We start from the raw sequence: 16,647 nt of genomic DNA on the forward strand, positions 1-16,647 counted from the left end.
TATATAAGGAGGATCATCTGGAATGGACTGGGGATCTTACCGGTAAACCGGGTAAGCCTATATATATATATATATATATATATATATATATATACAGTATATATATATATATTTATATATATATTCATCACTTCTACTAGAAATCTCTTATATTGCACTTGTCTAGCAACACTCCCATCTCTCTCTGTCAGGCTTACTCTCTGTATTCATAGCTAAATGCCCTAATACAATTGCTAGATCCTGTCTGACAATTTCAGACTTATATCTGGCCTATACCATTTTAAAACAAGCTGACATTTATCAATAAGTCCTCTTTTTTATCGTCCCCAGCAAGCACCACTTATGACTCGTATGGACTTGGCCCTATCTACTGTATGTCTATACTTGTTATGTGTCGTGTATCTTTCATTGAACTCCCAATATGACTGAAGAACATGATGTCTTGCGCAATTATTAAATAATAATATAATAATGTCCAGCTTTGTTTCCAGTAGAACTGAACAATATCTATCATGTTATAAATACTGAACATCTCTATTTAAGACATTCTCCAGTTATTCTGGATAGACATACTTGTTTGTGCCAATCACATTTCAGTCCTTAATATATATATATATGAGACATATCTTTTTTGAGGGATGGGTGGGGGTAATAAAGAGAGGGGGTACTCATTTATGAAAAGCCTAATCAAGGGGTACGGGAGAGAAAAGCGGTTGGGAATCGCTGCTTTATGTGAACAAATATTGATATTGGAAAAATAAATGCAGCAATTGAGTATTTGAATATAACCCCCTTGTAACTAATTTTGAATATTTGAATAGTTTCCCTTAGATTTACACTGAGGGATACATTTATCAAAACCTTAGGTACCTATTCTCTGAGGTGAGGAGCGAGATTTGCCCTAAGAAGAGGTTAGGAAACAGTGGTCTTACAGTTTGCAGGGACTGTCAGAAACCGTGAGCACCATTATTCAAAACTCAATAAAGGGAAAAATAACTTTTTAAGCAGACATTTGCAATTTGGTTAAAACAAACAAATGCAATCATTTGTTATTTTTCATGAATGTGCCTAAACAAACATCCAGCCCTGCATGCAAGATGAAAGGCGCATGAAACACAAATTTGTTCCTCCATGATTCATATATCGTTTACAATTAAAAAACAACAACATTCCAATTTACTTCTATTATAAAATTGACCTTGTTTTCCTGTTAACCTTTGTTAAAAAGTAGGTAGATAGAAGTAGGTAGATAGGATGTATCTTGAGCACTATATGGCCAATCAAAAACACTTTTTCAAATCTACTTCCGTATGGTTTTCCCGACGTGCACGCTACCTACCTAGGCATTCTCTTCAACAAAGAAAACCATGAGAAAAATAATAGGGGTTAATTGTTTTTGTTTTTTTAAATGTGTCTTTTATCTAAAACATGAAAGAAAAATATGTGCTTTAATGTTGCTTTAAGTGCAACTAGATTCCGACTATTGAGCCCATTCTGCTAGCCTTAACGCCAACTTTACTCCTCTGTCTAGTACTAGTAAGCGAAGGGATGCTTTTTTAATCAAAATACACACATTTAACTTTCAACAATAACTTGTATGCCCCTTTAATTGAAGAAGCATATGTCTCATAATATGACATTTTTTAATATACACCTTTTTTCTAGTGCTTGAGCTGTCACACAAGAAGACTCTCAATGTCCTTTAATTTGTGCAACCGCAATGCTTTGGCATGAGGTCAGATGTTAACATTTGATATAAGACATAGTGCAAAACTATTTCGTATTTTAGATCTTGCATAAAATGTCATTATCTGATAAGTATTACAAGTAAGTTTCAACGTCAATGAAAGCTTTGACTTTTGCTAAAACATCAGGAACCATGGATGTAAAATATATCTTATTTTAGTTCTCATTTACCTCACAAAGAAAATAAATATATTTATTATTATTATTATTATTATTATCAGGTATTTGTAGAGCGCCAACAGATTCCGCAGTATTAAAGTATCATATCTAAAATACTTTGCTGAAAGAATTTAATACAAGCTGAAGGTTTTTAAACATGAAAGCAAAATAATATGCTGTTCAGTAAAATAACACCCACTACTAAGCTTTACTTTGTAATATTTCTTTGTTTATTAACTGTGTTCTGATACTTGATTTAAAATATTTAATTCCTTAATAGCTGGTCATTATTTGGACATTAAAAATAAAATAAAAATATATATGTTTATTTCAAACATATTTAGGGCAAGACTCTAAATACTCTCAGAGTAAAAGATTACTGTGGGCAGGTTAGCAAGCGTATTATAAATACCTTGTCATATACCATATCCATTTTAACCCTTATGAAACAGTTTTAACAATATTTACATGATTTTTGTTTGTCAGAAAGTATATATATATATATAAATATATATATATATATATATATATATATATATATATATATATATATTAATAAACAAACACATATATATATATTTATATACACAAAATTAGGGAAAAGTGCTCATGAATGTATTTCTTAAAGTATGTATAAAACATAAGGTAAGTAGAATAATGCCCGGGACTAAGGTATACTCCGACTCAAACACCTAAGGATAATAAATAAAGAATATATAATTGTCCCCGCACTAAAAAAGACAAATATGCAAATCAAATGATACATGAGAATCAATATATATACTAAAGTGAACAAAATTTATTCTGGAAAATACCAAATACATATTTCATGCAATATCCCTCATAGATGCAAACTATTAAAAACAATGAATTTATCCACCAATCAGCAAGGACAACCCAGGTTGTTCACCAAAAATGGGCCGGCATCTAAACTTACATTCTTGCATTTCAAATAAAGATAACAAGAGAATGAAGAGAATTTGATAATAGGAGTAAATTAGAAAGTTGCTTAAAATTTCATGCTCAATCTGAATCACAAAATAATTTTTTGGGGTACAGTGTCCCTTTAAAGCAAATGAAGGCTTTTACGTTGTATGCAGATGTATCCAAGATTTTTTCAAGCACTTTTAGTGTTTTAGTGCAGAGTTTAAGCAGGGTCTAAGCAGGAAAGTTGTGATGTTAGCAACAAGGGGTTAAAGCATTCTTGTACATAATCTGCCCAATGTTTCATATAGCATTCAAAGTAACCAGGAGTCAGATAACAGCACTCTTGAACAAAAGTGTTTGCTGCTCAAAGTCTCCCTTCTGCTGTAAAATAATCTGCGCTTGCACCTCAGTCATAGTCGATTTCAGCGGAGTCCGAAACGCGCGTCGCCTTTATGTGTGAAGTAAGACGCTTGACTGAGCAGATGCAGCATGAAATAAAAATTCTGTAACATAAGTTTTTTGCTGCAAATTGCCTAAATCAGCCTACACTGTGCCTTTAACACTAACAATTCTGAATTTGCTCCAGACTTCACAAGCCTATTCCTGCTAAATTCTGCACATTAATTGTTCTTTGAACACCAGTAGCTTATTTACAGTTACAAGAAACAGTTTAATGTTTTAGAATTACTTGGATTTCTGCATTTATTACTCATTAAGGGCTTGATTATGAGTGGCACACTATTTATCACTCCCGCTCGTGTGTTAACTTCACTAGAAGTAAGCTGTTTGCGTGCGTAGGGCGCATATTAAAAGTAAAAATAATTCTCATGAAACAAGCAAAAGGCCGAACTTCGAATATCATGACTGTATTTTGCCATAGACTTTAATGAAGCTCGAAAAGTGGGAAAAAAACACCCTAACTCACATGCAAACTCGATCGCGTTTAACCAAGTGTGCTAAACGAACATTTCACATTCCAATGTTTTTCAGAATATGTTTTGTTTATTCTTAAATACATATTTCTTATATATATATATATATATATATATATATATATATATATATATATATATATAGATAGATATATAATTTATATATAGATATAAATATATACATGTATATATATATATATATATATATATATATATATATATATATATATATATATATATATATATAATTTATATATAGATATAAATATATACATGTATATATATATATATATATATATATATATATATATATATATATATATATATATATATATATAGGAATATCTATTTATAAAATGTGTCACATTAACCCCTCTGTTTATCAGCATACTGCCCTAAAACATCCTTAAACTAATTTAGCCCCTTACTATCACAATTTCCCTGACTTACATTTTGAATTAATTATCCCTTAGCCACAAATATTTCTCTTTCACTAAAGGGACATTCCAGCTAAAATTGGAAAAAGAAGCATTTTTGTAATGTACATATATTAGCAAAAATGTGCCTAATAAAAGATATAGCTGTTTCAAAAGTGAACTTAAGTATGCATTTGCTCAGACAGCCTCAGGTGTTTGAACCATCTGTTAATGACTCATTTTGTATCATTGCTGGAATGATACAAGCCCCACTGGGGCTCTGATCATCTGCAGTATTTAAAATGCTGGTGCACTGAGAATATATATGTATGCTTCACATGCAAAATATGTCAACATGCAGAGAAACATGTCAACACTAAAACATTTTTGCCAATACATGTATATTGCAAATATGTTACTATTCAAAGATCTATGTGCTTTTAAATTTTGACCAGAATGTCCCTTTAAACACTGATGACCTTCATCTGTAATAGCCCAAATGCCCTTCTCCCCTGCACACAGTCAAAAGTCTCCCTATTTCTGGAACCCTACTATTGAAAACACCCTCTACTTCATAAAGACCCCCTACTGAAAAGGAACTTGAAACAAGCTGAATCCTAACTTAAAGGGACAGTCTAGTCAAAATTAAACTTTCATTATTCCAATTGGGTATCAAAGATAAGAGAGGGCGCATACACTATATATACACTGTACAACTTCAAAAAACAACACACACAGCTCATTCAATATATGGCAATTGTACCTATTAACATACAATTGTATCAAAGTCCCATGTTGAAAGTCACTATGATAGTGCAAAAAATCAGGTATGTCCTCAGTGAGAATGATGGCTGCACTCCTCTTCACAGAAGATACTGGAAAAACTGGAAAATAGAAGAAAGAGAGGGGCGCCTCATGTGTAGAATCACCAAATCAAAAAAGCCAAAGCTTATGCACTTGAGCCAAATTGGTACTCACATTTAAAGTAAGCACCCCAATGTGCTAATGGAAGCAGACTGACATAATATGGTGTGTCAGTACACCCACTCCAGGAAATCCCCACCAGATGTGTCTGTAATGGAGAGTCAAGACAACAAAGGAAACCACTTGTGCAGATCAACCAAATAGATGGATCAATGGAGATAATTATGCCAAATGGGTACTCACAATGTCCAATAGCACACCTATGTGCTGGTAGATGCAGACTGATAATTTTAGGTTAGGGCGTATCAGCTCACCCACTCCAGGTGTTACCAACGATATGGTCCAAAAACAGGATAAATACACACACAGCCCAATATTGGGAAATGAGTGGTAAGGTAGAAACCACTATACTTGTGTTATAGTAAAATACATTTTTATTAAAAGACTGAAAACAAAATTTGAAATTAAAAATTAAAATATTAAAAGAATATAATAACAACAAATAGTGGTCAAGGGGATAATCGCCTCTAATGCAACGCGTTTCTCAGCACTGAAGGGCCGTTTCCTCAGGCATGTATACATCTTACCTCTATCCTGCTATTTAAACCTTTATGCTACCAATACACAATTGATTAAAGAACAACACCTGCATTGTGTTTAGAATATTCAAATATATCAAGTTATGGAGCAGTGGTTTTAAGACCACTGCTCCATAACCCTGTCCACCTGCTCTGATGAGGCGGACAGGAATCGCCACAATTCAACCCGATCGAGTACGATCGGGTTGATTGACACCTCCCTGCTGGTGGCCGATTGGCTGCGAATCTGCGGGGGGCGGCATTGCACCAGCAGCTCTTGTGAGCTGCTGGTGCAATGCTGAATACGGAGAGCGTATTGCTCTCCGCATTCAGTGATGTCTGTCGGACCTGATCCACACTGTCGGATCAGGTCCGACAGACACTTGATAATTCGACCTCCATATCTCTCTCCACCATAATGAATTTCTCTGTTAACACATCTGCATTCCCCATTTTTCTATATTGTTGTTTTTATTAAAATGTACCTATCAGTTTGGTGTCCTATATCGACTGAGTGTTCTGTATTTCAATAAAATTGTCTCATTGTAAACAGTCATCATTAATTTTAAATCCGTTTTAAGCTCCCTTCCTTTTCATGTACCATAATTGTTTGATACGATTTTAACTCTATTTTATAAAACTATTTATAAAACAAAAAGGATTTGTTTTTTACCTTAATGATGTACATAATGCAGGATTCAGATTTTCCATGATATCTCTCTGAATAATCATTGATCAATTGCATGTATTCTACATACAAACAAACAAACACAAATACATCTTATACTTCCTGCTATACTTCTATAGTTAAGGACTAGTAGCCAATCCTCACAGACTACACTCTCTGAACAGGTTGTATCTACCAATCATGGACGAGTTCTCATTTTAACAATCGTTTGTGATTGGGCAGACCGTTTTAATAGGTAACCAAAACCTTACACTTCCTGCTATACTTCTATAGTTAATGACTAGTAGCCAATCCTCACAGACTACACTCTCTGAACAGGTCATATCTACCAATCATGGACAAGTTCTCATTTTAATAATCGTTTGTGATTGGGCAGACCATTTTAATAGGTAACCAATCCCTGGGACTCTATTCTTCTGTGAAAATATCACTAATGAACACTGCTTAACCAAAAAAAACAAAAAACCCTTTGTGTAAATATAACCAAAAATCTGTATATGTATCCTCTGATACTGTATATTAAAGCGTAGCATCTATACTCATCATATATACTAATCAAATCCAGTATAATCAACCCTTAGTGTAAATAGTTTAAGTGCGCAGAAAAAGAGATAACCTGTATTCGAGTTCACATAAATAATCCCTTTGTATAAATATAACCATGAATCTGTGTATGTATCCTCTGATACTGTGTATTAATGCGTCATCTAATTAATAATATATACTGATAAATTCCAGTATAATCAACCCTTAGTGTTAGTGTAACCGTGACTATACAGTGTATATAAATATAAATGAAAATAGACAATTCTGCAATCAGTTTTATAGATTGTGACTATTTTAACGTTACCCACTATGTAAAGTATAGCACGAAGTGTAAGTTTTTGGTTACCTATTAAAACGGTCCGCCCAATCCCAAACAATTGATAAAATGAGAACTCGTCCATGATTGGTAGATACGACCTTTTCAGAGGGTGTAGTCTGTGAGGATTGGCTACTAGTCATTAACTATAGAAGTATAGCAGGAAGTATAAGTTGTATTTTTGTTTGTTTGTTTGTTTGTAGAATACATGCAATTGATCAAAGATTATTTAGAGAGATATCATGGAAGATCTGAATCCTGCATTATGTACATCATTAAGATAAAAAACAAATCCTTTTTGTTTTATAAATAGTTTTATAAAATGGAGTTAAAATCATAACAAACAATTATGGTACATGAAAAGGAAGGGAGCTTAAAACGGATTTAAAATTAATGATGACTGTTTACAATGAGACAATTTTATTGAAATACAGAACACTCAGTCAATATAGGACACCAAACTGATAGGTACATTTTAATAAAAACATAATTTATGCTTACCTGATAAATTACTTTCTCCAACGGTGTGTCCAGTCCACGGCGTCATCCTTACTTGTGGGATATTCTCTTCCCCAACAGGAAATGGCAAAGAGTCCCAGCAAAGCTGGTCACATGATCCCTCCTAGGCTCCGCCTACCCCAGTCATTCGACCGACGGACAGGAGGAAATATGCATAGGAGAAACCATATGATACCGTGGTGACTGTAGTTAGAGAAAATAATTCATCAGACCTGATTAAAAAAAAAAAACCAGGGCGGGCCGTGGACCGGACACACTGTTGGAGAAAGTAATTTATCAGGTAAGCATAAATTCTGTTTTCTCCAACATAGGTGTGTCCGGTCCACGGCGCCATCCTTACTTGTGGGAACCAATACCAAAGCTTTAGGACACGGATGAAGGGAGGGAGCAAATCAGGTCACCTAAACGGAAGGCACCACAGCTTGCAAAACCTTTCTCCCAAAAATAGCCTCCGAAGAAGCAAAAGTATCAAATTTGTAAAATTTGGCAAAAGTGTGCAGAGAAGACAAAGTCGCTGCCTTACATATCTGGTCAACAGAAGCCTCGTTCTTGAAGGCCCATGTGGAAGCCACAGCCCTAGTGGAGTGAGCTGTGATTCTTTCAGGAGGCTGCCGTCCGGCAGTCTCATAAGCCAATCGGATAATGCTTTTAAGCCAAAAGGAAAGAGAGGTAGAAGTTGCTTTTTGACCTCTCCTTTTACCAGAATAGACAACAAACAAAGAAGATGTTTGTCTGAAATCTTTAGTAGCCTCTAAATAGAATTTTAGAGCACGGACTACGTCCAAATTGTGTAACAAACGTTCCTTCTTTGAAACTGGATTCGGACACAAAGAAGGTACAACTATCTCCTGGTTAATATTTTTGTTAGAAACAACTTTTGGAAGAAAACCAGGCTTAGTACGCAAAACCACCGTATCTGCATGGAACACCAGATAAGGCGGAGAACACTGCAAAGCAGATAACTCTGAAACTCTTCTAGCAGAAGAAATTGCAACCAAAAACAAAACTTTCCAAGATAATAACTTAATATCTACGGAATGTAAGGGTTCAAACGGAACCCCTTGAAGAACTGAAAGAACTAGATTTAGACTCCAGGGAGGAGTCAAAGGTCTGTAAACAGGCTTGATCCTAACCAGAGCCTGCACAAATGCTTGAACATCTGGCACAGCTGCCAGTCTTTTGTGAAGTAAAACAGATAAAGCAGAGATCTGTCCCTTCAGAGAACTAGCAGATAATCCTTTCTCCAAACCTTCTTGTAGAAAGGAAAGAATCTTAGGAATTTTTATCTTGTTCCAAGGGAATCCTTTAGATTCACACCAATAGATATATTTTTTCCATATTTTATGGTAAATTTTTCTTGTTACAGGCTTTCTAGCCTGAATCAGAGTATTTATTACAGAATCTGAAAACCCACGCTTTGATAAAATTAAGCGTTCAATCTCCAAGCCGTCAGTTGGAGGGAAGCCAGATTCGGATGTTCGAATGGACCTTGAACAAGAAGGTCCTGTCTCAAAGGTAGCTTCCATGGTGGAGCCGATGACATATTCACCAGGTCTGCATACCAAGTCCTGCGTGGCCACGCAGGAGCTATCAAGATTACCGAAGCCCTCTCCTGATTGATCCTGGCTACCAACCTGGGAATGAGAGGAAATGGTGGGAACACATAAGCTAGGTCGAAGATCCAAGGCGCTACTAGTGCATCCACTAGAGTCGCCTTGGGATCCCTGGATCTGGACCCGTAGCAAGGAACCTTGAAGTTCTGACGAGACGCCATCAGATCCATGTCTGGAATGCCCCATAATTGAGTTATTTGGGCAAAGATTTCCGGATGGAGTTCCCACTCCCCCGGATGGAAAGTCTGACGACTCAGAAAATCCGCTTCCCAATTTTCCACTCCTGGGATGTGGATTGCAGACAAGTGTCAGGAGTGATCCTCCGCCCATTGAATTATTTTGGTCACTTCTTCCATCGCCAGAGAACTCCTTGTTCCCCCCTGATGATTGATATATGCAACAGTCGTCATGTTGTCTGATTGAAACTGTATGAATTTGGCCTTTGCTAGATGAGGCCAAGCTTTGAGAGCATTGAATATCGCTCTTAGTTCCAGAATGTTTATCGGGAGAAGAGATTCTTCCCGAGACCATAGGCCCTGAGCTTTCAGGGGTTCCCAGACCGCGCCCCAGCCCACCAGACTGGCGTCGGTCGTGACAATGACCCACTCTGGTCTGCGGAAGCTCATTCCCTGTGACAGATTGTCCAGGGTCAGCCACCAACGGAGTGAATCTCTGGTCTTTTGATCTACTTGAATCGTCGGAGACAAGTCTGTATAATCCCCATTCCACTGTCTGAGCATGCACAGTTGTAATGGTCTGAGATGAATTTGTGCAAAAGGAACTATGTCCATTGCTGCAACCATCAATCCTATTACTTCCATGCACTGCGCTATGGAAGGACGAAGAACGGAATGAAGTACTTGACAAGAGCTTCGAATTTTTGATTTTCTGACCTCTGTCAGAAAAATCCTCATTTCTAAGGAATCTATTATTGTTCCCAAGAAGGGAACTCTTGTTGACGGGGACAGAGAACTTTTTTCTTTGTTCACCTTCCAACCGTGAGATCTGAGAAAGGCTAGGACGATGTCCGTATGAGCCTTTGCTTTTGACAGAGACGACGCTTGAATCAGGATGTCGTCCAAGTAAGGTACTACTGCAATGCCCCTTGGTATTAGAACCGCTAGAAGGGACCCTAGTACCTTTGTGAAAATTCTCGGAGCAGTGGCTAATCCGAATGGAAGTGCCACAAACTGGTAATGCTTGTCCAGAAAAGCGAACCTTAGGAACTGATGATGTTCCTTGTGGATAGGAATATGTAGGTACGCATCCTTTAAATCCACGGTGGTCATAAATTGAGCTTCCTGGATGGTGGGAAGGATCGTTCGAATGGTTTCCATTTTGAATGATGGAACCCTGAGAAATTTGTTTAGGATCTTGAGATCTAAAATTGGTCTGAATGTTCCCTCTTTTTTGGGAACTATGAACAGGTTGGAATAAAACCCCATCCCTTGTTCTCTTATTGGAACTGGATGAATTACTCCCATCTTTAACAGGTCTTCTACACAATGTAAGAATGCCTGTCTTTTTATTTGGTTTGAAGATAATTGAGACCTGTGGAACCTTCCCCTTGGGGGTAGTTCCTTGAATTCCAGGAGATAACCTTGAGAAACTATTTCTAGTGCCCAAGGATCCTGAACATCTCTTGCCCAAGCCTGAGCAAAGAGAGAAAGTCTGCCCCCCACCAGATCCGGTCCCGGATCGGGGGCCATCCCTTCATGCTGTTTTGGTAGCAGTGGCAGGCTTCTTGGCCTGTTTACCCTTGTTCCAGCCTTGCATCGGTCTCCAGGCTGGTTTGGGTTGTGAAGTATTACCCTCTTGCTTAGAGGATGAAGAGTTAGAGGCTGGTCCGTTTCTGCGAAAGGGACGAAAATTAGGCTTATTTTTAGCCTTAAAAGACCTATCCTGAGGGAGGGCGTGGCCCTTTCCCCCGGTGATGTCTGAAATAATCTCTTTCAAATCAGGTCCAAACAGTGTTTTACCCTTGAAAGGGATGTTAAGCAATTTTGTCTTGGAAGACACATCCGCTGACCAAGACTTTAGCCAAAGCGCTCTGCACGCCACGATAGCAAACCCTGAATTTTTCGCCGCTAATCTAGCTAATTGCAAAGCGGCATCTAAAATAAAAGAGTTAGCCAATTTAAGTGCTTGAACTCTGTCCATAACCTCCTCATACGAAGATTCTTTATTGAGCGACTTTTCTAGTTCCTCGAACCAGAAACACGCTGCCGTAGTGACAGGAACAATGCATGAAATTGGTTGTAGAAGGTAACCTTGCTGAACAAACATCTTTTTAAGTAAACCCTCTAGTTTTTTATCCATAGGATCTTTGAAAGCACAACTATCTTCGATAGGAATAGTAGTGCGTTTGTTTAGAGTAGAAACCGCCCCCTCGACCTTGGGGACTGTCTGCCATAAGTCCTTTCTGGGGTCGACTATAGGAAATAATTTCTTAAATATAGGGGGGGGAACAAAAGGTATGCCGGGCCTTTCCCACTCCTTATTTACTATGTCCGCCACCCGCTTGGGTATAGGAAAGGCGTCGGGGGGCACCGGAACCTCTAGGAACTTGTCCATCTTACATAATTTCTCTGGAATGACCAAATTGTCACAATCATCCAGAGTAGATAATACCAAAAAACTCTTAACCATCTCCGTGGAGATGTTGCCTGTGCAACGGCAAAGAGAATGACTGGGGTAGGCGGAGCCTAGGAGGGATCATGTGACCAGCTTTGCTGGGACTCTTTGCCATTTCCTGTTGGGGAAGAGAATATCCCACAAGTAAGGATGACGCCGTGGACCGGACACACCTATGTTGGAGAAAACATCAATATTAATAAAAACAACAACATAGAAAAAATGGGGAATGCAGATGTGTTAACAGAGAAATTTATTATGGTGGAGAGAGATATGGTTGCAACTTAAAGTTTGACTAACTAACAGGATGGTGCTGTATTTGAATATTCTAAACACAATGCTTTATGTATAAGAATACTATGTTTGGTTTGTTTGTATTAATGCATAACATGTGTTTTATGGACACACCCATTGTGGGTGTTGTTCTTTAATCAATTGTGTATTGGTAGCATAAAGGTTTAAATAGCAGGATAGAGGTAAGGTGTATTCATGCCTGAGGAAATGGCCCTTTAGTGCTGAGAAACGCGTTGTATTAGAGGGGATTATCCCCTTGACCACTACTTGTTATTATATTCTTTTAATATTTACATTTTTAATTTCTATTTTTGTTTTCAATCTTTTAAAAAAAAATATTTTTTAATATAACAAAAATATAGTGGTTTCTACCTACCACTCATTTCCCAATATTGGGCTGTTTTTGCATGTATCCTGTTTCTGGACCATATCGTTGGTAACACCTGGAGTGGGTGAGCTGATACGCCCTAACCTAAAATTATCAGTCTGCATCTACCAGCACATAGGTGTGCTATTGGACATTGTGAGTACCCATTTGGCATAATTATCTCCATTGTTCCATTTATTTGGTTGATCTGCACATGTGGTTTCCTTTGTTGTCTTGGCTCTCCATTACAGACACACCTGGCGGGGATATCCTGGAGTGGGTGTACTGACACACCATATTATGTCAGTCTGCTTCCATTAGCACATTGGGATGCTTATTTTAAATGTGAGTAACAATTTGGCTCGAGTGCATAAGCTTTGACTTTTTTGATTTGGTAATTCTACACATGAGGCGCCCCTCTCTTTCTTCTATTTTCCAATAGGGTATGCAATTTTAAACAACTTTTCAATTTACCTTTATCATTAAATTTGCTTTGTTCTATTGTTATTCTTTGTGGAAAGCTGAACCTAGGTAGTCTCATATGCTAATTTCTAAGCAGTTGAACTGCCTCTTATCTCAGTGCATTTTGAAAGTTTTTGACTGTTAGACACTTCTATTTCATGTGTTTCATATAGATGGGTTTATATCAAAAGACTGAAGTACAAAGGACAGAACTCCGCAATCCCGAAGTTCTAAATACGAAACTTAAAAATGTCAATACAACATAATCCAGAATATTAAAATTACAGAAAAAAAATTCCTAACTTGTAAAATACCGAAAACCAGAATCCCAGTACAATAAAATCCTGCAAGATTACCAACACTTAGAAAACCACAATCCAAAAGCGATCACTGGTTAGACTGGCTGAGCAGCCTCTGCCTGGGAGGTTCAAGGGGGTGCCCGCCGATCCTCTGGCATCTACCCCAAATTAACTTTGGGGAATGAGGTTTACAAGGGGGGCTTCACCCCCTTTGAACCCCACAGGCGGAGCCAAAAAGATAGTGAGAATGGGGACATCACAGCACATCATATCTATAGGGTTTTTTAAGTTTAGGGATTTTGCATTTTAGGGATTTTGATTTTATGGATTTTACTTATTGTAATTTAAGCAAAATGATTGTGCAAAAAAAAATAAAAATAGAAATTAGTAAACCTGATGAGGAGACTCAATGAACCAAAGAAAGATTAAGCAAATCAACACATTATCAGCAACTTCAAATTACGATGTAAAGATATAATTATTCAAGACAAATTTTATGCATAACCATATTTTGTAATTTGCACCTCTTTAAGGAACATAATAATACAGGGCCAGATCACGAGTGGAGTGCAATATTGCACTTATGTGAGCGCAATATTTGTGCTCCACTCAGTAATACCATTGCACGTAAATGTGCACTGATGTTACAAGTGCAGTGCAATGTGAACATGATCTCGCCTTTGCATTGCCGAAAGCCAAGCGCTCATTAGAGCGTGCTTCTATAGGCTCCAATCGTAGCCTTGTTTTCATGCCGAGAGCCATGGTAAACCACCCAGCGCAGCGACGGGGACAAATCGCACAGTGTTGTGCAGCAATAAATAAATACATATGTATATAGAAATATTAACACATAAATATTTATGTATATAAGCATATACTTATATATTAAACACAGTCCCCCATTGGCCTCTATGTAAAGGCACTTTAGGACTGGAGCCTATTTGTTTTTTCAAACACCCCTCATCCCCTCACTTTAACCCATTTATAACTGCTTTGGGCAGTTGTTTTTTTTTTTGTACATGTTAATGTACTGCCCTCTTTATTTTGGGGGCGATTTGGGCAACTTTTTATTTTTAAGTAGAGGTCTGACCTCTGGTTTATTGTGCTTAATTGTAATGACTGGTTATTTAACGTGCACACGTAAACAGAAAAATTTGCCCCTTTACTGGCGCACGTCAAGACATCTGGCCCATCGTATTTTTTAAGTTCTTTTAAGAATTTTGTAAGCTCAGATACTTGTAATCATAGTGTATTAGCTTTTATTATACAATGCTGGTTTTTATGTAGAATAGCATGGTTAAAGTTATAATAAAAGATTGAATAAAAACAAAAATGATCACAAAATAGACGTTTGTTCAGTTTAAAGTAGAACTACTTACTTTCCATTATGATGAAAGTTGTCATATCTTAGGAAGAGCGATGTGTAAATTGTTTCCGTTAGCAGTGAATATATTGCTATCATTATAAGCAGAACTGCAAGTTTCAGGACGGAGTTGAGACGAAGAAAGACAGCACAGGTCACCATTGCAAGAACTCCAGTGAAGACAAAATACTAGACAGGAGAGATGGGTAATCATTTTAGTGTATACTAGTTCAACTATAGTTTGTTTCATTATTTATTGTTATATAAATTTTATTTTGTATTGGATCAATTTGTACATTGGACAGTAATAAAATGGCAATTTAATACGTAAGTACATCAATGTAAAAACATGTTTATCTAATGAAGATAATATCAAGGTCATAATCTTGGGACATTCATTTAGTTCATAATCATGCATTATTTTCTATAAAAAATAAAGGAGAAAGAGTTATGTATGGAAGCTAAGACTGGGTAAACTAGTGAAATTATTCACACAATGGGATCCCTGAAGGGGCAAGCATTACACACTCATTGGAGTGTGTAATGATACGTATCGGCCAGCGGGCGAACAGATCCACTGCCCATATGCAGCGAAGGCATGCACACAGCTTCTCAAGTTGACTAACTTGTCCGTATGCTAAAATAATACATGGGGCCCAATAACCTTATATCTGGCCAACTCGCTCTTATTGGCTAAGAGAGATGTGGAACTTGGAATGGACCAATTAGATTTGAAATGCTTCTCACTGAAAACAATTGGCTAAATAAGTTATCTTGTTGAACAATAAAGTATGCAGATGAAGGGCTTCAGCAATAGTAATATGCACCCCCTATCCTTTTTTAAGGCATCTGTTTTTAGAATAGGGTTTTTGTTTTTTTCACAATAGAGCTTAATTGCTGATGTTCAGGGCATCTTTTTTTAGGATAGGGTTTTTTTTCACAAAAGAGCTTAATCGGGATGCCATTTTCAGGGCATCTTTATTTAGGATAGGGTTAAGTCCGTAATCGCTGATAAGCGGAAATGTTTTTTTTTAAATAGTTTTTTTGTGTGGTTACTTCGGTTTTAGGATAAGGTTTTTTTCTTGCAAAAGAGCAAATCACTTCAACTAGGGAACTGCGTAAAAATGCTCTTTTCCGAGCATTTTTTAGAGTAGATTTTAGTGTTAGTTTAGTTTTTTTTAGGGGTAGGCATTTTAAGGGGACTTTAGTTTTAGTATAGGACTTAATGGTTTAGTAATGTTAGTGTTTTTTATTTTTTGTAACTTAGGGGGTCTTAGGTTAGCGGGCAGTTAGCTGTCAGGAGGTTAGGGGGTATTTAGTGATGGGGCTCATTTTACTTCAATATTCAAATGCATAGTAGTATCACTCACCCTTCTGGTTGTGGAGTTAAATAAGGTTTCACTAAATCTCCAGAACCTCACCTTCTGCCAGCCCCCTCACTGAGTGTAAACTCTATAATTATCTCTATCACAGATGGATATTCAGTGTTTTGCCACTCGTTGTAAAATTTTCCTTACAGTTTTGAGAAAAGCGCTACTCAACATGCATCAGAGGACATAGACCAGTATCCAAGTGTCTTAGTATGTTTTTAATAATGTAACAATAACAGTTTTTTTTAATGTTTTAACCTATACCCTCCAGTATGGCCTTTCTCAAAACTGTGATGAAGATTTTCCAAGCATGGAAAAATTATGAAACTCCATCTGTGATAGAGATATTATGCAATTGTGGTGGTTTGGGGGTTAATAGGTTAGGTAGTATTTTGATATGGGCGGTTGTGGCAATTATGGGGTTAATAGGTTAGGGGTATTTTGCATTGGAGGTTGTGGCAGTTATGGGGTTAATAGGTTAGAGGGTATTTTGC

General features: G+C 37.0%; 1 protein-coding gene across 1 annotated transcript in view; it reads right to left on the reverse strand.

Moving 5' to 3' along the window:
* ADCY8 (adenylate cyclase 8) overlaps positions 1-16,647 on the reverse strand; it is a 937,503-nt gene that overhangs the window by 141,740 nt on the left and 779,116 nt on the right. Inside the window, exon 14 of the mRNA XM_053715945.1 lies at positions 14,800-14,972. Coding sequence (XP_053571920.1) covers positions 14,800-14,972 — 173 coding nt within the window. The remainder of the gene's footprint in view (positions 1-14,799; positions 14,973-16,647) is intronic.

Source organism: Bombina bombina, chromosome 5, assembly GCF_027579735.1.
Source record: "Bombina bombina isolate aBomBom1 chromosome 5, aBomBom1.pri, whole genome shotgun sequence".
Classification (NCBI taxonomy): Eukaryota; Metazoa; Chordata; class Amphibia; order Anura; family Bombinatoridae; genus Bombina; species Bombina bombina.